Here is a 27075-nt window from a genome sequence, read left to right as displayed (position 1 = left end):
GTCTTTGCAACTTTTATGATTTTGACTTTTTTCTTTTTAAGTTAAATTTATCTATACGTAGGGTATTCCACTGATGTATCCAGGTCTAGTGGAACATTTTGATATTGTAAAATATAAAATTAATATAATGTTATTTGGTAGAACTGTTTGCATTCATGATGTTTTTCCCTAAAGGTTTATATTGTATATATTATTGTATATAGAATATGAATGACTTCTTCACTATACTAGAAGTTCTTAGAAAGATTTGTGTCTACTTGCTAAGTTTCTCTTCTTTCATTCTATCTTAAACTCACATCTCTTAGGCTTTTGTCTCATCATTTTATTGAAACTTGTTTTCAGGGCCAACAGCTGAACCCAACAGTCACTTCTCAAGTCCATCTTCCTTGACTTTTCGGTACTGTTTACCTCCTCCTTGAAAGACTTTTCCATTTGACTCTGGGACATCGTATTCTTTTGATTCCCCCCCCCCCCCTACTAATAGGCACTCCTCAAAGTTCTTGCTAGCTTTTTCTGATGTTTTCAATGTCATAGTATTGGGATTAATCAGGCCTTAATCTTTGGAGTACTTCTTTTTTCTTTTTTTGGCTCTACCCACCTTCCTTAAGATCTCAGCTAGTTAGTCCACACCTGTGTTATATATACACATTATATTGAATACTCCAAAATTAAACATCCTGTCAGGTCTTTTTCTTTGAAAATTAGCCTAAATAAATTGAAGAAGATTGAAATCGTACCAAGCATATTCTCTGACCACAATGCTTTGAAATTAGAAATCAACCACAAAAGGGAAGTAAAGAAACCCACAAATATGTGGAGATTAAACAACATACTATTAAGAATTGAATGGGTCAAAGAAGAAATAAAAGATAAGATCAAAAGATATATAGAGACAAATGGGAATGACAGTATGACATATCAAAACTTTTGGATGCAGCGAAAGGAGTAATAAGAGGAAAGTTTATATCATTATAGGCCTATCTCAGAACAAAAGAGAAATCCCTAGTAAACAACCTAACTTTACATCTTATAGAACTAGGAAAAGGAGAATAGCAATCCAAAGTAGGCAGAAGAAAGGAAATAATAAAAATGAGAGCAGAATTGAATGAAATATTGTAGAAAACAAAAAGATTATACAAAAAAATGAATACAACAAAGAGCTGCTTCTTTGAATAGATTAATAAAATTGACAAACCCCTGGTTAGACTCACTAAGCCTAAAAGAGAAAAGACTCATATAAGCAAAATCAGAAAGAGAAGTTACTACAGACATCACAGATATACAAAGCATGAATTGCAAAATCTGAATAGACTGACCTCTGGTGAGGAAATTATCTTAATATAGAAACATGTCCCCTTTTTCTTCCTGGTATTTTCTATTCCCCCTTCCATGGTTCATTTTTTGTTGTGGAGCTTACTGTCATCTGTGACAGCTATGGCTAGCTGATCATCATAGTTTCATGCCATCTTTCCCTAGTGTAGAGCTGTTTCTACTCAGCCAGGGAGCACATTTCCCATGTGTGTCAGGTGCCTTGATAAGACCAATGGAATGTGAGTAGAGGACATGTCTATCATTTCTGGGCTGAGTTGATGTGGCATCTACTGGGCCATTCCTTTGTTCTTTATTCAGATCTACTCTTAGATTCAAGACTTTGATCTCTACTTCAGTTTTAGGCCTATGTTGTTCTATGTAACATTTAATTAACTTTTCACATCAATTCTTTGGAACACACATATATATATATTGATTAGGCAGAAATAAATTCATTCTTTTATTCTTTCATTTATTCATTTATCAAAGTTTCCTTGAGTACATTTTACAGGTCTGGCTCTGTATTAGGAGCAGAGGATACAGACAGAGTCTAATAGGATGTGGTTTTTCCCCTCCTGGAACTTCTACTGCAATGGAGTGTATTCACTTTTTCCAAATGTTTTGTTAATTTAGTTAATATTCATTGGATTTCTCACAAACAGGGTTTCTCCAATTTTTTTCATATATATTATCTTTATTTTATTGTTTAAAGTATTACAAATAATAGTACATATGTCTCCTTTTTTTGCCCCCATTGACCTTTCACCAGCCTCCCCTACCTTTGGGCACATGCCCTCACCCTTCTCTCCCATTCTCTTGCATCCATTGTTTATGCTTCCGTGCTTGCATACAAGTCCTTCGGTTGATCTCTTATCTCCCCCCCACCACCACCCTCCCAGCATTCCTGCTGTAGTTTGACAATCCGTTTGATGCTTCTCTGCCTCTGTATCTATTTTTGTTCATCAGTTTATAATGTTCTTTATTATCCATAAATAAGTGAGATCATAAGGTATTTTTCTTTCACTGACTGGCTTATTTCACTTACCATAATGCTCTCCAGCTCCATCCATGCTATTTTGAACAAACTGCCCCATATCTCTGAACTTTTATTTCATCTCCAATTCATTTATTGCCTACCTTATATTGCAGAGAATTTTAGGAAAATTATAATAATGACTTAATAGGATAAATCAGAAAAAAATAAGAATTTTAAAAATTAATTTTGATGATCCTCTTAAATTATTCCAATAACCTCTTTGTGTACTCATTTCAGATGTTTCTTCCCTCTAATAATTGTTTCTCATAATTAAGTTTTGTAGTCATAATACCTTCTAAAACTTCTTCAGTCTCCCCTCACTGTTCCAGATAGCACACAAACTCCTTATCTTTAGCATGGCATAGATGATATCAGGAGCTCAGCTCACCTGAGAGGGAAGGAAATGAGCTCAGTATAGGGTGAGCTGACTAAAGCAACAAACTGAAAATAAAACAGTTAAGCCTTTAATCACTTATTGCAGGGGTCTAAGCAAGAGTCTAAGCCCGCTGGACTTCCGTGCTCCATTTCCTGCATGGAGTGGCACACCGGAGGAGGGTGCAGTGGACCAGCATTGATCAGCATAGGTGTGGGGGTTGTCCCAGTGTTGTGGCAGCCTTGAATAAGAGGCTCCAGCAGACTTTTGGATCCGAGGGTTGAAGGGAGGCAAAGGGGAAGGGCTCAGAGTAGATTGAATGGGAGTGGGGAATTTTTCCTCTAAGTATCTCTTTTCTCCGTGGTAAGAAGGCCCCTGCAGAGGTTCCTGAAGAGGGCCCCTGCCCAAGGCTTCAGATAAAGAAATCTAGGGTTGAAGGTGCAGGGACTAAAAATGCAAGTTGGCCAAGGGCATGACTGGCCAGTGGCATTTTAGTCCTTGACTTCAGCTCCCTTCAGAGCTGTGCACCAAGTCTGGTGTGGCGGGAAGGGCAGCTTATCCCATGATGCATGGCAGGTAAAGGTTTTGTGATTGCCGGTAGTCAAAGTGGAAGAAAGTCACACACAAGTTTTTAGCCAGGAGTCAGATTGCTCAGACGGTTTGGTTCTCCATGATCTGGCCCCTATCTGCTTCCATAGCCTCTTCTTTGGCTACTTTCTTGCCTTATATTCTCCAGAAATTCTGGAAACACTTAACTTTAGCGTATATCCAATAATTTCTTATTGACTTGGCTTTGCTAATGCTCTTCCCTCAGAAAAAAAAATGTTTTTACTTTTCTTATTCTCTTGGTTAATATCTGTTAACTCTTTGACACTATTTGTGAGTTACTGCCTTCCAAGAAGCCTTCGGTTAGTTCATATAATGCCCTTCCATTGTGTTCCTATGGCATGTTTTACATATTTTTAATTATATCTTCATATATCTATCTGATTCTTCTATTTGACTGTGAGGTCCTTGAGGATGACCCTCTTTATCACCACATGACTAAATCTCCAGCGCCTGGCACTGGTCTTTGTGCCTCAGGGTTTGCTGATTAAATAAGTGAGTGAATGAGTGAAATATAAACTCACTAGTGCTTTATCCTTGGTCTTTTATGACGTGGCCAGCCCAAGCTTCTCTTTTATACCTCATTTTCTACTGGGGTCAACACAGTTACTCCTTTTAGTTTTTTTGGCCTCTACTTTTTTTTTAATATATATTTTTATTGATTTTGTACAGAGAGGAAGGGAGAGAGATACAGAGTTAGAAACATCGATGAGAGAGAGTCATCGATCAGCTGCCTCTTGCACACCCCCTACTGGGGATATGCCCGCAACCAAGGTACATGCCCTTGACCAGAATCGAACCCGGGACCCTTCAGTCCCCAAGCCGACGCCCTATCCACTGAGCCAAACTGGTTTCGGCTTCTTTTGTTTATGCTCTCTCAAAAGCCTACAGGGCCATCTTATTCCTTGTGTATTGATTAAAGTGGACCTCTTCCTAAAGGTCTCTCTCAAAAAGCTCTGGACTTGACTTTTCTTAAGGCTTGGATCTTATGCCACAAAATTCTTTGTTGCTTATTTTAGAGTTAGACCATTTATTAGATTGTAAGTGCCAATATCCCTTAAGGCACTTCAACGAATGTTTTCCAAATTGCAGGTCGAACTCAACAATATTTTTAAACAAGTATAAATAAACTGAAGCAGAACTAATCATTGAGAGCCATAAATAAATAAATAAATAAATAAGCGTATTAAAGAAAGAAGAAAAACAAGTCACTTCAGAATGTGAAAAATTGCTTCAAAATTGAAAGTACTAGAAAGTATCTAGGAGATGACAGCAACTATTGAAAGAACCGGCTTCCAACTGTCTTTAAAACCTGGAAGTGTAACATAATAAGTCTGTTCTCCCCTGTGGATAAGGAGAACATACTTTTTGCTAATTTATCTAGCTTGCAAAGCACAGTATGTATTTTTTCTTTAATGCTAGTAAAAATCAGTTGTCTTCACCAGTATTTTCCTGAGAGTTCTGTATGAAAGGAAGCAAGTATTGGATTATACTTCATTGCTGTTGCATTTAAGCCTTTAATTATTTATTTAAAGATAAAAATATGCTATAGAGGCTGATATTTCTTTGCCCTTTTCTTCTCTCTATAACTTATAAGCTATCTTAAGAACTATCACAACAGAAATCTGATATAAGGCCTAAGTGTGAGAAAAATTGAGGTTCTAAATGCCAAAGCAGTTGGTGGTTTGGGGTATGAGATTGCTATATATATATACATACATACATATATACTTATATATATGTGTATATATATGTATGTATATATATATTTTTTAATAAACCATGTAGTTCTTCCATATTTGAAGCAAGTGATGGAAGCTACTAGAAACATTTAGTGAATATTAATTGCTTCCAGGTATTTCAGTTACAAATGCTGACCTGCACTACAAAGTCAGAATTTACTCAGTTTTACTTTACTTATTCTTTAAAAACATCAAGCCTTATAAACCAACACCCCCCCCCCCCACACACACACACACACCTCTGCCCCTAATCTAATGGCCTTGCTATTTTAATTTTGGGTTATGTTAATATTGGAAAAATTATGTTTCGTAATTGTTCTTTTTTAAAAGATTTTTTTTTTTTTATTTCAGAAAGGAAGGGAGAGGGAAAGAGAGACAGAAACATTAATGATGAAAGAGAATCATTGATTGGCTGCCTCCTGCCCACCCCACAGGGAATTGAACCATGACCTCCTGGTTCCTAGGTCAGTGTTCAACCACTGAGCCATGCTGGCCGGGCTACCATTATTCTTCATTGGAATGTGCCCATAGTTGTTTATATAATTTATAAAATATTCTTGGTCCCATTTAAATTTGTCATTTTATAAAAGAGGTGTTTAAAGTGAATCTGTAGAGAAAGAAAGTAAGCTAATCATTGCCAGGGACTGTTGCAGGACATTTTAATTGGTTTTGTTTTTGTTTAAATTGAGTTATAAGTCAACGATGATACCATTTTAAATACTTAGTTTAACAAAGTAAATGACATGTAGAAGTATTCAGACTCTAAAATTCTTTATCAACTGTAAACAATAGCCTCCATTTCATAGCATTTTACTGTTGTCAAAGCAGTTCCCCATGACTCCATTTTATTTGATTCCTCACTATAGTCCAATGAGATGGGCTGAACAAGTTATTATAAAGCAGTGGAGCCCAAAGATGATGAATGAGTTATATAAAGGTCATAGATCTAGTATACGGTAGAGACAAGGTGATGAATTTGAAATACTATAAAATAAATTAAATCAAAATATTTTTGTTATGTACAGATACCAGTCTTTCAAATATTAGTCTTTAAAATTCCCAAAGTTTTAAAGACTAGTATTTTGAAATATAAATTACTCCAAAACTTTAGTTTCTATATATCTGATAGTATAAATTATTTGCTAATGTGGTTTTAAAGAATCTCCCTTAAAAGGTTAAACTTAATTCTTCGGTTCCTTAGCAGTATTGGAAATGTTAAAAAGATATGCATTTTCATAGCCCTTAGACTCTCTAAAAAGTTCCAATACTAATACAAATACCTTTTACCATTCACTTACAATATAACTTATTTTAAAACTAGAGGCCCAGGGCACAAAATTTATGAATAGATAACGTTTCTAGGCCTGTCCTGTGATCAGGGCCGATGTTCCCTGGCTGCCAGCAGCCAGCCCCACCCCCCTCTGCCACTACTGCAGGTCACCCTCTGTGTGTGGGTGACTGATGGGGTGATTGGGGCCTGACACCACCCACATTTGCTGCCACGCACCCCTGGTTCCCCATTGGGCTATTGGAGCCTGCTGGCTGAAGGGAGGGACCAAGAGGTTGGCCAGCAGGCCCTGATCAGCTGACTGGTTATTCTGCCGTCCAGTTGATTTACACACACACACACACACACACACACACACACACACACACACTAGAGTCTCAGTTCATGAATGCACAGGGAGGGAAGCTATCCCCTCAGGCCAGCCTGTACCCTCTCCAATACGGGACCCCTCCGGGAATGTCCGACTGATGTTTAGGCCTGATTCTTGTAGGATGGGACCCAAACCGGCAGTCAGACATCCCTTTCACAATCTGGGACCACTGGTTCCTAACTGCTCAACTGTCTGTGTACCTGGTCACCCCTAATTGCCCCCCTGCTAGCCTGATCACCCCTAACTGCCTCTGCCTGCTGGCCTGATCGCCCCTAAATGGCCCCTTTGCTGGCCTGGTCACCCCATGCAGCCTGCTGTTCAGTCATTTGGTCATCCCTCACTAACCCCCTGCTGGCCTGGTCACCCCATGCAGCCTGCTGGTCATTACTGTTACTGTGATGGCATCTGGGACAATTTGCATATTCTTCTATTATTAGATATATATTGGTTCAAACTTAAGAAGCTCCAAGTCAAAGCAAACACATGCACTGACTTTTTATCCTACATAATGAGAAATCCTCTACATGTCCATTCCCAAGGAAGGGAGAATGAGGAATGATGGGTAATGGGTGTGTGTGGGATTGCTTTTTGGGGGAATAAAAATCTATAAGTAGATTACAGTAATAGTTGCACAACTCTATCAATACTAAAACCCATTGCATTGTACACTTTAACAGGTGAATTTTACAGTGTATAAATTATATATCATATAACTGTTTAAAACTCAGAAGCATACAAGCTTTTCTTTCTTTCTTTGTCCTTATTTATGCAGAATTAAATATTTTTGCTCACCCACAGCTTTGAAGAGTCTGCTTCTTTGTCCTTTATGGTCCCCTTCTATTTGGATTTTCCTATTATCTCACTGACTGTAAGGAGCAGTTGCTTTCCTCTCTATTTCATTGATCCCTTTTTCTCTTGTAATATTTTAAATAATGGGATTTTCCAGATTTTATTCATACTTTTCTCCCATCCTTTGGATACAATTTTCTCTGGATCTAGCACACTGCCTAGCTTATAATAACTGCTTGGTAAACTTTTGTTAGATGAAGGTTTAATTTCACTGACTTCCAAAGCTGATAAATCTCCTAATTCTATATCTCTAGCCAGGCTGCTTTTTGAATTACCAAGTTATATTGCTTATTTGTTAGACTTTTCTGCCTAGACATTATTAGGAATCTAGGACACGATTATTCTTCCCTACCACACCTACTTAACCTGGATCATTTCAGTTAAGTAGCATCTTTATCCCCTCTTTGCCCCCTTTGTCGCAAACCTGTTTTATTCTCATTATCTCCTTTTTTTCATCTTCCACGTTGAATGTCTCAGCAAATCTAATCTATCCCAATTCAAATGTGTCCCTGGAATCTTAGCCCCTAGGCTCCACACCCTCTGCCTTCTTTTATTTATATCGCTGCCATGTAACATGCAAGGCTGATTGGATTAAACCTGTATTATTGAGGAAGCTGGGTTGTCTCTTGACTATAGGATATAAAAGTAACTATTTCAGTTGACTATACAAGCCCTTTTGAAATCTTGGTTCTAAACCTGTGTTTTCTATCTTAGCTATTGGTACTCTAAGGCTGCTTTTTAAAATTATTATTCCTTTTTTTTATTTTTATTTCCATCACCATTTATCCCCTCTATGCTCTCTTAAATCTCCATCACCACCACTCCCCCATCCCCCCAACCTCCCCTGCAGCCACCACACTGTTATCCATATCCATGAGTTCTCTCTCTCTCTCTCTTTTTTTTTTTTTTTTTTTTTTCCTGGATCCTTCCTCCTTCCCCTCCCCCCAACCACCAAACCTGTCTGCCTGCTCTCTATGGGTCTGTCTCATGTGTAGAATTTAATGAACAAACTGAACTACTAAGGCTGCTTTGAAATGATCTTTCTTTCTTGAACTTCTTTAGATAAAAATGCCTTTTTAGGTCCCCATGCCTTTGTTTATGCTCTTTTTTCTGTTCCAGGATGTCCTTTCCATTTTCCCCAGAAGATTCCTGTTTGTCATTTATGTTTCTTTAAAAAGTCATCTTGTTCATTCTTTAATCGATTATTTACTACGTTCCAGCTTTGTTCCACTTACTGTGCTTGGTCAGTGAATTAGACACAAACCCTTGTCCTCATAAAACTTACAAAAGAGATCTTCATTGAAATCTTAATGAAATCCTCAATCCTACCAGGCAGGGTTCATTAGTACTTTAATTGTACCTATAACAGTGTCCAATAAGAATTTCTACAGAAAATGTCATGTGAAGAGCTCATTGGCTTTGAAGTCCATGGCTTATTATTTGCTACTGATGGGTGAGACTTAGTTTCTTCTTTAAAATCAAAGTACCAGTATTTAATCATGGCAGGGTTATTGTGAGTCTTGGTGATAATGAACATATGAAAGAGCCCAATGTCTAGTAAATGCTGTCTATTTCAAAATTATGAAATAGCACAATGCAGTAAATGCTGTTTATTTCAAAATTGTTATTTTTTTATATTTGATCATTTCCTTATCCTGATTATAGCACACAAAAAATTCTAGGCTGAGTCCATCATAATTCACTTCTGTGTATCAAAATCTAGTACTTTGCCCTAATGGGTTTGATTCAGTGGATAGAGCGTTGGCCTGTGGACTGAAGGGTCCCAGGTTCGATTCTGGTCAAGGACATGTACCTCGGTTGCAGGCACATCCCCAGTAGGGATTGTGCAGGAGGCTGCTGACTTGATGTTTCTCTCTCATAAATGTTTCTAACTCTGTATCCTTCTCCTTTCCTCTCCGTAAAAATCAATAAAATATATTTTTTAAAAATTTAGTACTTAGTTGGCACTCAAGAAATGTTTGGTGAATTTTAAAAAATTTAGATGTTGGGAAAATAGGTCAGATTGTCTATATAGTACGGCTACTGAGGTGAATTTTAGGGCTTTTACTAACCAGCAACATAATTTATTTGAATTTTTTTAAATTGTGTTTTATTAGAGTTTAATTGGTAGCACAATTAACACTATATTTATTTTCTGATAACTTTTTTTTATTGATAAAAATGCTGACTGAATAAGAAAATGGTTAAAAGGCTATCAGCAACTAGGAAAAGTTTGGGATTATTTTTTGAATAATTACCTTTTTGCAAAATTATATTTTTATAAAATACTCGAAGTAACAGCTAATTGATGATGGATTTCCACATGCTTCTAAAACCAAATGAGGAAATGCACCAAATAGTACCATGCAATTATTCATAACTACATAAAATATTATTTTGCATAAGTAATATAATGAAGCTTTAGTGACTCAACTTAATATCAAATCCCTATGTCAGGCCTCAATGAAGAAATAATCCTGCTGTTGAACATGTTTCTTCCCCTGGGATCCACACATTTGAATGGTTTTTTCTTTCATTTCATTAAGATAGCACAGTCCATAGATCACCTGCCTTTGACTTATAGTTGGTACTTGGTAAACAGAGGTTTTAGTTAATTTTCTTTCTGCCTATTTGCATGATGGCACTCTAGAGTTCAGTTTGTGAGATAAAGTATAATTTTATGTTGTATGATACCCTATGGTACCTGAACATTATTTCACCAGGATTTACTATAATGCAGAAAGTTAAATCCCTGTAGAACTTAAGCAATTTTATCTTCTAGGTGACAATGAACTGAAAATGTTTACTTTTTTTTTTAGAGGTTACTATTTATTTTAGTTGTAAGGTCTAGCATGCATTTTTAATCTAAAAATATGAAAATAGAAACTAGCCAGATATAGGACTTATTAAAACAGGTAATATAAAAATCCTATATAATAAAAGAGAAACATGCAAATTGACCGTACCTCCACTATGCCCACCAGCCATGCCCACAAGCCAATCGGGAGCAAGTATGCAAATTAACCCAACCAAGATGGCAGTGGCCACAGAGCTGGAACAAGCAGGAGCCTTGGGTTGCCCCTGGCCATGGAGGAAGCCAAGCATTCTGTCCACCCTGGCCTGACCTGGCCAGTGCTCAAGGTTACAAAGTTTCAATTATAGAAGATAAATAAATTCCAACAAAGATGGTGGTGCCCACGGAGATGGTGTAAGCAGGAGGCTTGGGTTGCCCCTGGTGATGGAGGAAGCCAAGCTTCCCACCACCCTGGGCTGCCCTGGACTGCCTTGGCCTCTACTTAAGGCTAAAAAGTTTGAATTATAGCTGAAACCGGTTTGGCTCAATGGATAGAGTCGGCCTGCGGACTGAAGGGTCCCGGGTTCGATTCCAGTCAAGGGCATGTACCTGGGTTGCAGGCACGTCCCCAGTGGGGGGTGTGCAAGAGGCAGCTGGTTGATGATTCTCTTTCATTGATGTTTCTGACTCTCTGTCCCTCTCTCTTCCTCTCTGTGAAAAAACAATAAAATATATATTTTTAAAAAGTTTGAATTATAGAAGATAAATAAACCCCAGATACCTGCTTCCAGCCAGTCCTGGCCTATGCTTGGGTCACTGGGGAACATGGCCAGCCTGCCAACTACCACAGGCCCCTCATCCAGGCCACTCCATGCCCCAAGAGAATCCCCATCCTGATCCAGGACACCCTTCAGGGCAAACCAGTCAGCCCCCACCCATGCACTAGTCGTCTATCCTATCTAATGAAAGAGTAATATGCAAATTGACTGTCACTCCAACACACAATATGGTTTCCCCCATGTAGTCAAAGATAGCTGTCCCCATAAGATGGCCAGCTGGGGAGGGCAGTTGAGAGGGACCAGGCCTGCAAGGGAGGGCAGTTGGGGGCGATCAAGCCTGCAGGGTAGGACATTTGGGAGGGGGGGGGGACCAGACCAGAAGGGGAGAGCAGTTAGGGACAATGAGGCTGACAGGGGAAGGCAGGCAGGGGTGACCAGATCACCAGGGGAGGGCAGTTGGGGGGACCAGGCCTGCAGGAGATGGCAGTTGGGGGGGACCAGGCCGGCAGCAGAGGTCAGTTAGGGGTGATCAGGCCGGCAAGGGAGGCCAGTTAGGGGCAATTGGGCTGGCAGGGGAGTGGTTAGAAGGTGATAAGGATGGCAGGCAGAAGCGGTTAGGGGCAATCAGGCAGGTAGGCAACAGTTGGGAGCTAGCAGTCCTGGATTGTGAGAGGGATGTCCAGCTGCCCATTTAGGCCCGATCCTACCGGGATGGGGCCTAAACAGGCAGTCAGACATCTCTTGAGAGGTCCCAGATTTGAGAGGGTCCAGGCTGGGCTGAGGGGCACCTCCCCCCACCCCACCCCATGCACAGATTTCGTGCACTGGGCTTCTAGTTTAAGAATAAATGTTATGTACTAAGCTTTTCTAGGATTTAGAATTTTTCTGTAGCCAAAAGAATTTATTACTGGCTTTTGTAAGGTCATAAGTATTTATCAGGTATTGTCACAAGAAACTGGGTAAGGTGGAAAATGGAAAATTTTTCTAATATAATTTCTTTGTGATAGTTTAAAAAAACAAAACAAAAACAAAACTAGCATTCTTTTGTTGATATAGAACCAAATCACATAAAATGACACTAAAATAGTTGAGAAGAGAGATGTATATATATATGGCTAATTTGAAAAAAAGTGCCAATATATTTAGACTATGGAATTAGTGGAATATTTATATAGCTATCACTGATTTCAGTAATTAGCATTCAGTAATATAGTATTTTACTTTAATATACTATCAAGAAAGTAATCTTCCTTAAAGTAATATGAACTTCACGACTTCACTGACATAAATGTTAATGTTTTTCTTTTGTTTTTGGTTGTTTTATTCTACATTTTGAGTTTTGCCTGTTTTTTGACAACCATATCCGTTCTGGTGCGAACACCTTTTCCTGTAGCAGAGGAATAAGTACTTACACGTGACTGCTATTGATAGCATTGGAAGGACCTTCTTCAGGTTCCTATCTCCAAGATTAAATTTAGCTATCAGAGAGAGGAGCATGAGTATTGTATGGAGAGGGAAAAATATAGGCATTCTCATAGCACCCTATTGTTCTCACACAGTCTTCATACGGCAATGCAAGCCTAGCATTGTACAACTCCCGAAGTGCCACTTACACATTTTGATGTGAACAGTGTTCCCCAGAATTGTGCAGTTTAATAGCCACTTAATAAAGTTCTGCTCTATCATACATGTGTGTTTTTTTTGTTGTTTGTTTGTTTTTAATTCTTCTTATTTTTTCTTCTTCTTATTTGTTTTGTTTCCCAGGTCAGTGACAGTATATTTTTTTGAAGTCTGTGTTTTTATTTATTTTTTATTTTTCAGTTACAGTTGTCATTCAGTACTATATTAGTTCCAGGTGTGCAGAATAGTGTTTAGACATTTATATAACTTAAGAAGTATTTCCCCCATAAATCTAATACCCACATGGCATTACATAATTATTACAATATTACTGACTATATTCCCTATGTCTATTTTACATCCCAGTGACTATTTTGTAACTACCAGTTTGTACTATTAATTAATTAATTAATTAATTAATTTTCACCTGAGCATAATTTTAGAGACTGGAAGGGAGGGAAGGAGTATTGGAAGAGAGGAGGAGGGGAGGAGGGAATGAGGAAGAGAGGAAGAATAGGGGCGGGGGAAAGAGAGAGACAGAGAAAACATCAGTGTGAAAGAACATCGATTGGTTGCCTTCCCTATATGCCCTGACCTGGGCTGGGGATCGAATTTACATCCCAGGTATATGCGCCCTTGTCCGGGAATTAAACCTGAGACCCATCTGTGTGCAGGACAACACTCTTAACTACTGAGTCCCATTTGTACTTCTTAATTAAGGACAATATCTTAATAGTTCTTATATCCCTAGCATCTGGCTCAAGTTAAGGAAAGAGTCAATCACTGTTATTAGAAAATAGTTTAGAATTCTTTTTTCAATATTTATCTATTCATACATTGTTAACTGGCTTACCATACTTTCTTTGAGGAAAACTGAACTTTAAAAAATCTATAATTTACATGTGGAAAATAATAGATTATTTTTGGTTGAATCATTCAACTATTATAGGAAGAATGTGGGTCATATCTTAATAATTGATTCTGTGTGAGGTTGTTTTTCCCCCCCATATATTTTATTGATTTTTTTTACAGAGAGCCAGGGAGAGAGAAAGAGAGTTAGAAACATCGATGAAAGAGAAACATCGATCAGCCGCCTCCTGCACAACTCCCACAGGGGATGTGCCCGAAACCACGGTATATGCCCTTGACCGGAATCAGACCTGGGACCCTTCAGTCTGCAGGCCGATGCTCTATCCACTGAGCCAAACCGGTTTCGGCGAGGTTTGTTTTTAACTGTCACCTGAGGATATATGTGTATTTTTTCTTTTTTTTTCAAAATTGATTTTAAAGAAGGGAGGAAAGGAGAGAGAGAGAAAGAGAGGAAGAGAGAGAAACATTTATCCATTGGGGATTGAACACACACTTTTGGTGTGTGGGACGATGTTTCATCCATCTGAGCCACCTTACTAGGGCTTGATTCTCTCTTTAAATACTTTTACCTTTTAGAACTGATTTTCATTTTGCTTATTCTTATTCATTTGTTTTGCCTGATCACTAACCACAATAGGCCTAGGAAAGGGAATAAATTGGTATTGATGTTTCAGTTATGTTCCCTTCTAAGAGTTATTTCAGCAATCTATCAAATTCTGTGTTTGTTGAATAGAAAATATATATTCTGTATATATAAAATGGCATCATCTTGTATTCTTTTCTGTAGATTGTAGTGATATGTTAAAGAAGTGTGTATACAAACATAAATGTAAAAGATTTACATTTAGAAAGATAGATGATTTATAATTAGAAAAAGACAATTAGAGCTACCTTGTAATTTTAATCTCAGATTTTGACATTAGGACAAACATTGTGGAGAAATAATTAGAAATAAAAGTTATAACATCTAATTTTAGTATCATCCTCAACTTTCAAAGACACATGTATTCCTATTAGTCAAAGATTTGAGTACTACTTAGAGGCTGTGTATTGATAGGGGACCTAATTATAGCCCCTTTTACAGAAAAGGCTTTATTTCCAGATCTTACAGATCCCAGGCTCACATCCTTAATTTGAATAATTCTTGTGATCTTAGTTTTAGTTATTAGTGGAAATGGATAAAGATGAAGTTTGTGGATGTTGGCATCATGTAGTATTAATATAATTTTGGGGAGTAGTTATATATATATAGAGAGAGAGGGAGGGGGATACTATATAGTGATCTAAACATATTTGTAAGGCTTCAGAATAAATGATTTCTCATCCATACTTGGTTTTGGTCCACCATCTCTTTGAATTCTTGGAGTCTTTTTAATTTTACTAACCATCCATGATAGTACAGTAATTTGTTTTGTTAATTCATAAACTTATGGGGTGAAAGTTGGGTCACTATGCCAAATTTGCCATTTTTTTAATCCTGTTTCTCCTAGCAGGGATTTTTGGGGGAGGGGATGGCAATATTTCTTAAATGAGAGTGAAAACTTTATATGGATGACCAGAAGTTACAGTATGTTGATAATTGAAAACTACACATTCTCCTTTCTGATCATTTCTCAAATGACAAATCATGCTTCTTTTTTGGGTGATAGAATTTTATATACTGAATGTGTTGGAGGGAGTTAGGGTCAAGAGGACAAAACATTACACTCTTAGGCCCAGTTTTGTTACTGTGTAAGTGACTTTAAACATGCTTGTAATTACCTTCATCTGAAAAAATGAGTATGACTTCTGTCCAAAGAACATGTGTTACGCTCACCAACAGAAATTGGGTGATAAATGCTATTGTTTCAGATGAGGCCAGTAAGTATTCCATTATGAGTAACTTCCCTAAGGGTTTCATCCTGTCACCTAGAACAGTGCTTTTATATGGCGAGACTCTCAAAAAGACATTGAAAATGTTGATCTCTCTATGTGATTTTTGCATTTCATTCTAGATTTGTGATCTGAAATAAGTGGTGTTTGCTTTGTCTTCAGAATACTTTAAAGCATTGTACAGGAAGTAGATGACTTGTATGGAGAAGGTAGTCTGAGGACATAGCTTATTGTGCAGATTATGTTAAGGTATAAAGTTCTTCATTCTGCTTGTGTTATATCTAAGTATTTTTTAGTTTGGTAAGATATTTACATTTGAAGACAGAAATATGTAGTTAGTGCAAACCTTGTCTTAAACATTTTTTTTTTTTTTTTTTTTTTTTTTTTTTTTTACTATGCAGACAAATTCTCAGATTTAATGTGTTGGGGCTTTTGTTTCAGCCAAATGTCACCATTGTGACAATTTTTTGTTAGTATCACAAAGCACAGAAATAAATATTATAGTTCTGCTTGCTTCTAATTTTGATTATTATTCTTATACATGCTATCTTTTAGTTACTTGATAATTTGTGGGTGATTTTATAATTCCTCTGTTTTTTTTCTACTGTATGACAAAACCACTACACACACTTTATTAGCCTTCAGTTTGACTTCATTCTCATGCATTATACTGCAATATGTTGTTACCTAATTTAGTAATAATTTTATAATAGCAGCTTAACATCTCATAATTTTAATTGTTATCAAGAAGAATGACATCTTTTAATTTGATTCAAAATTCAGAAGGATGGATTAATGACAAATTAATAATTTACCACCTTTGCATAATACTGAAGCATGGAATATTAGAAGGATTGATGGCAGAAAAGGTTAACAAATTTTAGCAGCTTTCATTAGCTTTACATGGTCATATGTTTGTGGTGCTGACTGAAATAGGCCTTGTAGGGGATCTCAGCCTAGGGAACTAATTACTTGTGCCGATTGCCGCACTGATGAATAGACCCTCATTGTATCATTCCCCTGAAGACGAGGAGCAGCCTGTGATTCACGACTGCATCCTGGCTGATATTTGATAATAATTTTAACAGATAAATGTAGGTAGGCAGAATGATGAAGTGCCTATCCGAGCTCCATGACTATCAAAGCCAAGCACAGAGCCATCTGTGTGCCTTTCCCCCTCTCACCTAAGGAGAATTTTGTTTCATTAATTGAGCTCAAACAACTGTCGTCTTTTGTTTGTGTGTATATTCTGTAGGTATTCCTTATTTATTTTTAAACGATAACATTAGTTTTCATTTAAAATTTAAACAGCAGAACAACAAAGAAGAATAAAAGCTTTTTAATTTTTCTTTTGAGGTCTGTTAATTCTTATATTCTTCGGCACTCCATTTTGAGTGCATTATATCTCCTCTTTATGCATGATCAAAATCAACAAAGGAAAATTGTTTGTGTTCTCTGTGTCTATCCAGCATTCTCAGAAAAGAGCATAGATTCCTATTATTTTAAAAAAAAATATTTTCTTTAAATAATATACTGTTGTTACCTATGCTCTTATTAATATAGGATAATTTTTAATTAAGTACTCACTATAAATCTTTCGAATTTTATACCACTTTAAAACATTAAAATAGGGGTAACTTTTATGTGAGTATTTTGGGACTGTCAATTGCTCAAGACTACTAATTTGTCAAAGCTGACAGGTACAATTTTATTAGCTCATGAAACATAAGTGAGATTTTATTTTATATTAGACATTACTTGCAGAAGTTTCGATTATGAATTTTTAAAATTTCATTATCGAGACTCATAGGTTTTCATGCTGTGTATCTTTAGTGAATAAGTACATTCTGCAGAGATTTTTTTCTTACTATTAGTGTTTTCTTTATAAAATATTTTCCAGCATGTTAGATCACAATTAGTTAATAGGAGAGAAAGTTGACATTTATGCATTGCCATGTACAACATCTACATAATTGGGGAAAATATAGAACTTGAATTGAGTGAACCCTTTAAAAAATATATTTCCAAAAGTATGCTTTTGATATAGCAATTATTGCACATCATATAGCATGTAGTTTTTAATTAAATATAAAAACAGACTACATAAAACAGAAATCCAATCTGATTTGCTTGAAAATAGATTGCTATTTCACTCTATAGGAATGGTTTATTTAAAAACAGTAAATGGAAAAGAAATGCATTTTCTTGTGTTGTTCTAAGCCTCAGGGGCTAAATGTAATGAATATTTTAAGAGATTATTTTAATTAAATTCCTGCACATCTAAACAGAGTAATATTTTATTATCACATACATAACCATGTAACTGAGATATTCATTAAAGTTAACACTTTCTGGACCAAGAATTCATGGTATGATTTACTGACCTTGTGCAAAAAGGCACAAATTAGGAAGAAAAATGAAGGGGGACAGACTTTGATTAATATAGGTAATGTTATACCATATTTATAATAGCCTTTTCCCTATTCTGGTTTATAAATGCAGCCACAGAGAAAGGTGCCCTGCTGAGGCTGAAATGAGGCTGAAATCAGAGCACATGCCACTGGAGTGTGGGGAAACTGATCACACTGTCAGCAATTCATTTCAAAATGATGTATTTAGTGCTCATTTCACCTTCCAAGAAAAAGGAAAAGGAGTTCCTTAGACTGGAAGGTGATATTGTTATTTTCAAGGACATACCTAAGTTAAAGATTGCAGAAAGGGGAGTGTGAGGTGGAGGGAGAATTAAGAGGAAAGGGGGTGGGGGGTAAAAAAAAGGCAGAGCAAACAAGGAGAGCTTTATGCAGAAATTCAGTGCTACCACGCTGTTTGATAATTGCTAACATATGTGGCTTCTCTGTTTCATTGTAGTCGTCCTCGTGAGTTCTGGCGCCTTGACTACTGGGAAGATGACTTGCGGCGCCGGCGACGATTTGTGCGTAACCCTCTAGGATCGACACATCCTGAAGCGACACTAAAAACAGCCGTGGAACATGGTCAGTGTATAAACTACTCCTTGCCAGTAGCAGCAGGTACAGTACTTGGTAATGAAGAGCATATCTTCATTATTACAAGGCTCTGTAAAATGGTCCCAACACCACATTTCCTAGTTACCCCAGAAAGAGAAGTTACATTTTTTATAGTTAATGTAGAGTCCTATTAAATTATGGTGTCAAGTGTATTTATTTATTATGTTCACATACAAAAACTTATATAGACCCTTTGTTTCAGAGCAGGAGGATAAAATACCCTTTAAAATGGCACGTACAGCTTTGAGTGGATTAATCCAGGACACCGGCCTTAGATCCATGAATAACAGAAAGACAGCATTTACAAACCAAATACGTTTCCAGGTTCTGTTGTGTGTGTATGGTTTTCCCTCAACCAGGGTATTTTAGCATGAGATTATGAAGTGGGAGATGTGATAATAAATGTCCAAGTGGCTAGATACATTCTAAGCCTTGATTTGTAGGTGGTTGTGACAAATGACTCGTGGAAGAAGAGAATAGGCATTATTTTCAAATGTTCCTGTTCTGCATCATCTTCTTATCAGAGCTTAACAAAACACTTTTCCTATTTTGATATAATGCATATCACTATGATTCAGTTTAGGTAGAAGAAGCCTGATGAGCAAATTGGAAAACTGAAAAAGTCATTTGGATTTGATAATTTATTCTCTTTGGACATATGGCTTCACTTAATACTTTATAATTTTTGAAAGTCTATTAAGATGTATTGATTAAGGAAGAAAATGTCCCTCTCCATAGTAAAATTATAATGATTTTATAAAATAAAAATTGGTTATTTTTTTTAATAAGTTAAGAAATAGTGTTATTTTCTCGTTTGGAAGGGATTAGTTTAATATGCAGCAGTTTATAGTTAAATGATAGTACCCAGTATACAAAAATACATGTTAACTTACATAAATAAGGATATTGGGAATTTAGATTAAAAGTCTGTGGTCTTAGATTTGGCCTCAGTCAGGCAGCTTAACCTCTTGCACTCTGCCTTAAAGAGCCATTTCTGGAAGAAAATGTCCACAATATGTCATATATAACACCAAATGTGACATCAGTCCTTTAAAATAAATGATCATACAGAGACTAGTCAATAACAAAGTGATCTAAAAGCAATAATAGTCTCAGAGCCCTACATCTTCAACTGCAGGAGGTGGAGAAGGAGAAATAAGATGTAGAATTAATTAGGCCACTTTTGCTTTTAAGGTTCATGGACTTTTTATGTGGTGTTAGAGATTACACACACACACACACACACACACACACCCCTACCTTTCCTGTTTTTGTGTTTTTGTTTTTGGCTAATGACCCTTACATTGAAAAATCAGCCTTTATGGGGCTTTATCCTTTTCAGTCAAACAGTTGTTACCATGTGCACTTAAAATTTAATAAGTATTTTTCTGTCTTGTTAACTGTCATTTCACATTGAGTTGTGAGTTCTGTAGTCAATGAATGGAAATAAAAATGCTTCCATGAAAATTTTTTGTTTTATATCTGGAAAGAGGGATTGTTTTCTAAAATTGCACAGAGGTGAACTGTTAGTCCTTTTATCTGAAATATCAGTAACTGAATTTAAAATTTGTGGAATATATTTAATGACAGAGCTTATTAAAGTCTGTTTTTCAAAAATAGTATATTTAGCCATTTTGGGCATGATAAGCTTCTTCGTAATGAATCAGTTTATATCTTATTGTTGAATTTTACATTAAAAATAATTATCATGACAACATTTTTAATGCTAAAAGGCTGATTTTAAAAAAGTTATTAGAAATGCTTACTATTACTTAATGAAGACATTTTAAATCCTATATAGAAGCAGATTTCACTCTAATGGCTCTAAATAATAATTGAAAGATTAATATAGTATTAATTACTTATCTGTATTTTATTATGTACTTCCACATTGAGAGAGAGAAGTACAGTTAATCATTTTATGCAGTTTTCATTCTACTTGATAACATTTTGCATTAATACTTAAAAGGCTCTGAAAAGATTAAAAACAAAATTTAAATCTGAAATGTATATTTTAAAAAACTAATTAAATGTGTAGGAGATTCTTCAGTGGTCTTCCAGTTAAGAAGATATGTCATATTTAATATAACATTTTTTTAAAAAAGATATAAACTCTAATTATATTTTGTATGTCATTTTTATTTTAACTAATAAATATTAGACAGTTTTGGAACTCAGCACATGAATTGTGCTATAGTATTGTTTACATAACATATTAGCATAAATTATGCTAATGTGTTATGTAAACAAAGAGCTTAATTTTAAAATATTTTTAAAGTATCTTATAGTTGTCATTCATTTTTAACTTTGTGTTAATTTTAAGTCTTTGTTTTTTATTCCTAACTTAATAACAACAGAAAGCTAATGAAAATAAACATAGTAAGAGTCAAGAATGCAAAAAAACCCCAGTTAATATGATAAAAAAAAAAAAGCAGTTGGAATTATAGAATTTAGCGTGGATAAATACTATGCTCTAACGTGGAATTTGAATATTTAAAATAGATATTACTGGCTAATGTCTTGGTTTTATAACTTCTCACTTTTTTATAATTGATTTAACTAAGAAGACAGGACATTTTGAAAATGCAGTATCTTAAAACATCATAAATTATATTATTTTTATTAAAGGATGGCATCTAATAGAAATGCCATTGGAGATTAGTTATGTATTTTAGTAGTAAGAGCCATCTTTTTTATGGATTGATTTGATTTGAAGGAAAGCCTCTGGTGTAAAGGTGGCAGAGTAAATACCTGAAGAGTGATGTTCTCTGTACGGGCGATCAATACTAGCCCCATGACTCTACTTCTGGCTACCTTCTAGTTAAAAACAAATTTTTTAATTCTGACAATTTAATTGCCCTTCCCAAGTTCACATTAACTTGCTTGGGGAAAAGGGCTTTAGGTAATTTTTCAAAGAGAGACCCTCTAAAGTGGTTATTTATAAAAGTCATTTTGTAATGGGAGATTTCTTTAACTTTGCAGAAACTGAGTCATATTTTAAAATTAAAACCAATACTTCCTTCTGTGATTAAATATTCTTTATGGAAATTAGCAGCAGCAAGCGGAGGTGGATATTTGATTCTCCAGGGCATCTTGGTCCATTTTATAGGTTTAATTTTTATTAGAAATGAGTTGTAATGATTTGTAACATTCTCCTAATGCTCAGAGGCCAGCTTATCAGTTATTATCACAGCATTATAGATTTGGAAAAACTTAGGCTAAAGTTTAGTCTAACTTTATTCTTTACATAAAAGGAAATGGAGGAGTTTTGAAAAGGCCAACATAATTCTTGGTAAATGTAGGATTGAGCCCAGGTTAATCGATGACTAATCAGATTTTGGGGACCATTGTGCTATGCTGTTTTCTAAAATCAATTGTTAAATATAATGGGCATTTTATATTCAAATTAAAGCCATTTGAAACATGTTTTAAATGGTAGAAAGATTAGGGTTAATTCAAACATTGAACAAATTTAGCAGTAGATTCCTATTGAATTCAAGATATTTTTATTTTGTAATGCTGTGTATGTTAATAGAAATATATTTGGAGGATTTAACACAGTTTAAACAGTATGTGGTAATCATATAGATGATACAAGTACCTCATCTGGTTTTGTGGGAATGACAGACCATGTAAAGGTCCTAAATGATACCATTCTCTCATAACTTCAGTAATGACAGATACTCTTTCTTTCTTTTCATAATTCAACATCTATTAGCTTCTCTGTCTAACACTTTCCGGGAACCTGGCGTCATTAGGAGATGAAATTGGTTTGTTCTCATCATCATCCTTTGTAGTTCCACCAATTTTTCCTAGGGTAAATCTTCTTAACTTGGAACCCTTTGGAGACTGCACAAATGATATAAACTATTTTAGGAAAATGGTTGTCTATAACATAACTCTATGGTGTTCTGTTCAGAATAAACAGTTATGCTATGTACTTCACACTAAGTGGATTCCCATATTTAATTTATGTACATTTGAAGTCACTGTTATCTCAGCAGTAATTTTTAAAAAATAAGATGGTAATGGTTAATGTTTAAACTTTTATTGTGATATGGATTATTGATTACTAGTTCACTGTGCAGTAAACTTTTAAAAGGAGATTTATATCATAAGTAGAACAGTTTTCCATGTTTTTATTCTCTTTCAATTTTACTTACCTAGCCTGTGTTGAATGAATCAATCAACTCATGTCCAGTGCTAGCTCTGAAGAAACTGAACTTTACATTTTGAGGACCAGCTTCTCTCTGATTCCTCTCATTGCTCTTAGCTTCTGTGAATCTAAAGTCATGATTCAAAGAATGCATTTTTGACAAATTTATCCAATTTATGTAACAATTGTACTCTAGTTATTAAGTTAGTATAAATATTAAACCAGAATAAAATATGAGATTAGATGAAGGCAATCTTTTAATAGTGATATAAAAATTTAAATAGTTACTATCTTTGGAAATACTTTGATTAGCTAGAAAAAGATTCGAATCAAACTTTTAAACTGAACCAAAAATATGTTCTGACTTCATTCAGTGAAACTTTTATAAAGTGTAGAATATATTCACATCAAAAGAGTTGGTACTTGTTTCAATGGTTAATTGAGTATAAGGCAAACGAAAGTTAAAAATATACTTTTCCCAGCACATAAACATGATAATTATCATTTATTTTATGTTTGGGGCATTTTTTGTCCTAATTTTGAGAGGAGAAAAAAGTTCTTTTGCAGAAAGCTATTAGACCATTGAGAATTGAATGCCAGCGCATGTGGTGTGTATTAGAGTACTGTTGGTAATTTTACTGCTGCTAACTTAAAATCCTCAAGGGGGAGTTAATTACAGGAAAACCATTCTAAATATCAGTAAGCTGCATATTTTCCATGACAAGACGTTTTTCAGTTGAGGTTGAACAATTCCAGAATCTGAGCTTGTAAAAATAAGTAAATAAATAAAAAGTGCGTGTTTGTATGCGTATAGTAGGACTAGAATACTTTAAACTTCTTTTCATAAAATTTTATTTAATTCAGTGTTTCTGTGTTTTAATGTGTCAGCATGATGAGAACACTTAAAAAATTTTAAATTCCAGTTGCAAGGGATAAAAACTTATATTTAATGGTCATTTAAGTGAATGTGAATTTATTTACTGAGCTATTTTATATTGCCACTGGCTTCTCTAATTTTTTTTTTTTTTTGTAAATGTTTGCAGATTAAAGGGGTTTTTCTATCGCTCGCTCTCTCTTTTTTTTTTCTTTTTCAAATAGGCTTGGCATACTTTACAACATGTATGGCACTAATCAGAGAAGTAATGAGCAAGGTGTTGAATTTAGTTGTTTTTGATGTGTTTGTCATACGTTCATCAGATTTAGGTTTGGAAATGAACACCTTTTATTCTTTACTTTTTTGTTATAATTCTGACTTACCTTTTTAAAAAACACTATGAGAAATGTAAGAATTAGTAGGTGGAAATGTAAGAACCAGTAAGTTGCATTTGCATTAATATTTGTATAGTGGTTAAGAGCTCAAATTCCGGGGCCACAGACTCCTAATTCTTCTCAGGAGCTATGTTCCTTGGACAAGTTATGCAACCCTCTCTGAGTCTGTTTATTCATCTGAAAAGGAAAAATAGAAGAGGTTTGTGATAATTAAATGAGTTAAATATGTAAAGTGCTTTGAACACTTCCTGACACATGATAAGTGTTGTTTATTATTAGCATTATTATTTCTGCTTAGAAGAAGGAATTTAAATCCAGGAATTGAGAACATAACATGCTGATTTTGTACTAAAACCTGACTGGTAGTTGTTAATTTATTGTAATGTATTTTATAAGAAAATATATAAAATGGTGATTTCTCTTGTATTTATCAGTGACCAATTTATTTTTAGTAAAATTGATAGCAAATTGAAAAAGATCTTGTTTGGGCTTAAGAGCCAGTGTTTATGATTTCAAAGTAAGAAACAAATACTTGAAATATAAGCAATGATATAAAAACATATAATGATATGTTCTTTAAAAGTATTGGGTTTAGTATATTTTTTTGTAGCTTTTAAAAATACAGACCCACTTAAAATGGATTCTTAAATTGTTTTCCAATTATTTATGAGACCTTCATATGTTTGCAGCATAGGGAAAAAAGATTTTACTTACCATAGAGGATATTCAGAGCTAAATAATGAAAGCTTCTTTTCATGACTTTGTTATTTAATAGAAGGCACCTATATTATTTTAAGAAGTGCCATACATATTATATGTGAATGATATATCTGGTGAACTCACAATAAATGATAAAAATAAACTTTCACCCTTTAAAGTTATCCATAACCATTCCTACTCATCTCAACGACCTTTGATTTCTCAGGTTAACCAGGTAACATACATATTTGGCATATATGACATGTATAAATTTTAGTCACGTTATTGCAAACTGAGGGCTTTATCTTTTGTGGATTTTGGGCCTTATGTCTGGGCAGGAACTGCTGTGGAGCTAAAAGCCCGTCCATCTGATTTCCATATCAATAGCTGCTGCCTGGGCAGATCAGGTACTTTGCCTCTGGGATTTCCCTAGCTGGAAATCAGGGATGGAGGGAGGATGCTAAACTTTCCCTTATGTGACACAATGAGCTTTTAAAAATCAGAATCCGGCAGTCAGTATCTGCTTTTATGTATTTCTTAGGGAGAAAGCCGCTCAAAGCAGCGGAGTCTCTGGAGGGACATGGGGTTTTGAAGTCAGTATATTGGGTATCAGTGTTTTTTCCTTTTGGCTGCACCTCTGCTTCTGTCTGTGGTTCCTTTGTTGGCTGTAGGTGCTCCACAGAGCTGCTTCTTCACTCCTCAGATTTCCTGCAAGCTCCCCCTCCCTCCGGCCTCCGAGTCTGTGCTGCTCTCCACAGGCTGCTGCAGCTCAGGCAGCATGAGGCTCTTGCCCAGATGCCTCTCATCCTAGGCTTTCTGTTATGTTTGCCCCCGGGGTGTCTTAGCCCTTTAGTTTAAACACAGGGAGGAGGTAGTGTTTGAGTCTCCACTTAGTTTCCACACTGCCTTGCTCTTGGATATTTGTCTAAGGGCCGAAGTGAGGGTGCTGGTGGGGCGCGGGGGTGGGGCAAGGGCAAGGTGAAGGAAGGAGGGAGGGTGAAGTTAAGAGGAAGGGAACACAGCCTCTAAGAACTGCCAGAGCTTTATGAGTGGCAGATATGGCTTCAGGGTTTGGCCTGAGTCCCCAGTAGCTGTAACTCTCCTAGCTCTGACTCTTCTTCATTCTGGATTCTTTTTCATAGCCATTCCCCAAACATTTCAAAATGTTTATCAGTATATTATCCCAGGAATGTGAACCGGTCTTCCTTATTTTTTAGTGTTATGTAGGCATTATTTGTAAAAATAGGTTCTGATTTTTTTTTTCTACTGACAAAATTTCCAAAAATGTGCTGCTTTTGAACCTTCTCCTGCCTTATCTCTGAGTAAATAAATGGTTCGGTGAGGGTCAGATTTAATGGGATTAGGGTGCATGTTCAGGGTAACATTAGACTAGGGTTGGGGAATCCCGTTTGTCAGAAGGATCGCACGTGCCATCCCAGCCCCTTTCCCCAGTGCGGAGAACTCCGTGTGCAAATGATTGCCCACCTCGCCTTACCACAGTTTCCCTGCCCCTCTGCCAAAGCGCTCCTCGGGGGCTGATGGACAGCTTTGTTTCCTTCTCATTTCAGCTGCAGATGAAGATATCCTTGCTAAAGGAAAACAGTCCATCAGGAGTCAGGCCTTAGGAAATCAGAACTCAGAAACCGAGGTCCTCCCTGAAGGCGACGACGACACCCTGTCATCCGCGGATGAGAAAGATTTAGAGAATTTCACCGGTAAATTCAGTGCTCGTGCAGATATTTCCGCTTGCTTTGGGCCAATAAGCATCTAATTACTTACTTTTTCAGCTGTGACCACGAGGACTACTAAGTTTACACCCACAGTTACACAAGATAAAAAAAATTTTGTGCCTTCAAACATTTTCCACCTAACCTGCAACACTTTTCTCCTTTATTTTCTTATCCTGTTCGGTCTCTACCCTGCTAATTTTAATGAATTATTTCCACAGGAAAAGAAAAAAAGTGTTTAAAAGCAGCAACAGCAAAATAAAATTGCTTCACCCAGTCCATGGGAGTTACCTAATCTCTGTAATGTGAGAGTTATAAGTAGAATTCTGCCAATTGTTTTGTAAATACAGCTTGGAGGCAGATAAGCTATTTGCTTTGATATACAGGTCTTAGTGAACATGCTGATATACCTTTAACTCCCTCAAAAACTCATTTCAGGAATGCTGTGGCTTTACAGAGGATTCACATATTTTACCTGATGTAGGAATTTTGATTTGTACTCTGCAGATTTTCACTTTTACTTCCCTTATGGGAAAAATTCTCTTGTTTAGCCTGAAATTTTAGTCATTCATTAAATGGCTTTTTTTTTTTTTTTTTAAATGCCTTTGGCTCTGTCCCTCTTTGAGGAAAGTCTGAAAGATTCTATGATTTCTTTAGGGAAAATTATATAACCTGTTTTGATCATCTT

The 27075-nt window shown here is 35.9% G+C and overlaps 1 protein-coding gene across 6 annotated transcripts in view; it reads left to right on the top strand.

Moving 5' to 3' along the window:
* The window catches only part of LRBA (LPS responsive beige-like anchor protein), a 518726-nt gene that overhangs the window by 263082 nt on the left and 228569 nt on the right, over positions 1–27075 (top strand). For 4 of the 6 annotated variants that reach the window (XM_036424848.2, XM_036424849.2, XM_045576657.1 and 1 more), the window contains 2 exons: positions 18379–18539; positions 26229–26375. In XM_036424848.2, coding sequence (XP_036280741.1) covers positions 18379–18539; positions 26229–26375 — 308 coding nt within the window. The remainder of the gene's footprint in view (positions 1–18378; positions 18540–26228; positions 26376–27075) is intronic. The other 2 variants (XM_036424850.2, XM_036424851.2) reach the window with 1 other exon arrangement.

The sequence above is a fragment of the Pipistrellus kuhlii genome, unplaced genomic scaffold (assembly GCF_014108245.1).
Source record: "Pipistrellus kuhlii isolate mPipKuh1 unplaced genomic scaffold, mPipKuh1.p scaffold_m20_p_8, whole genome shotgun sequence".
In the NCBI taxonomy this organism is placed as follows: Eukaryota; Metazoa; Chordata; class Mammalia; order Chiroptera; family Vespertilionidae; genus Pipistrellus; species Pipistrellus kuhlii.
The sequence above is the reverse complement of the archived record's forward strand: the minus strand, read 5'-3'. Positions and strand labels throughout refer to the sequence as shown.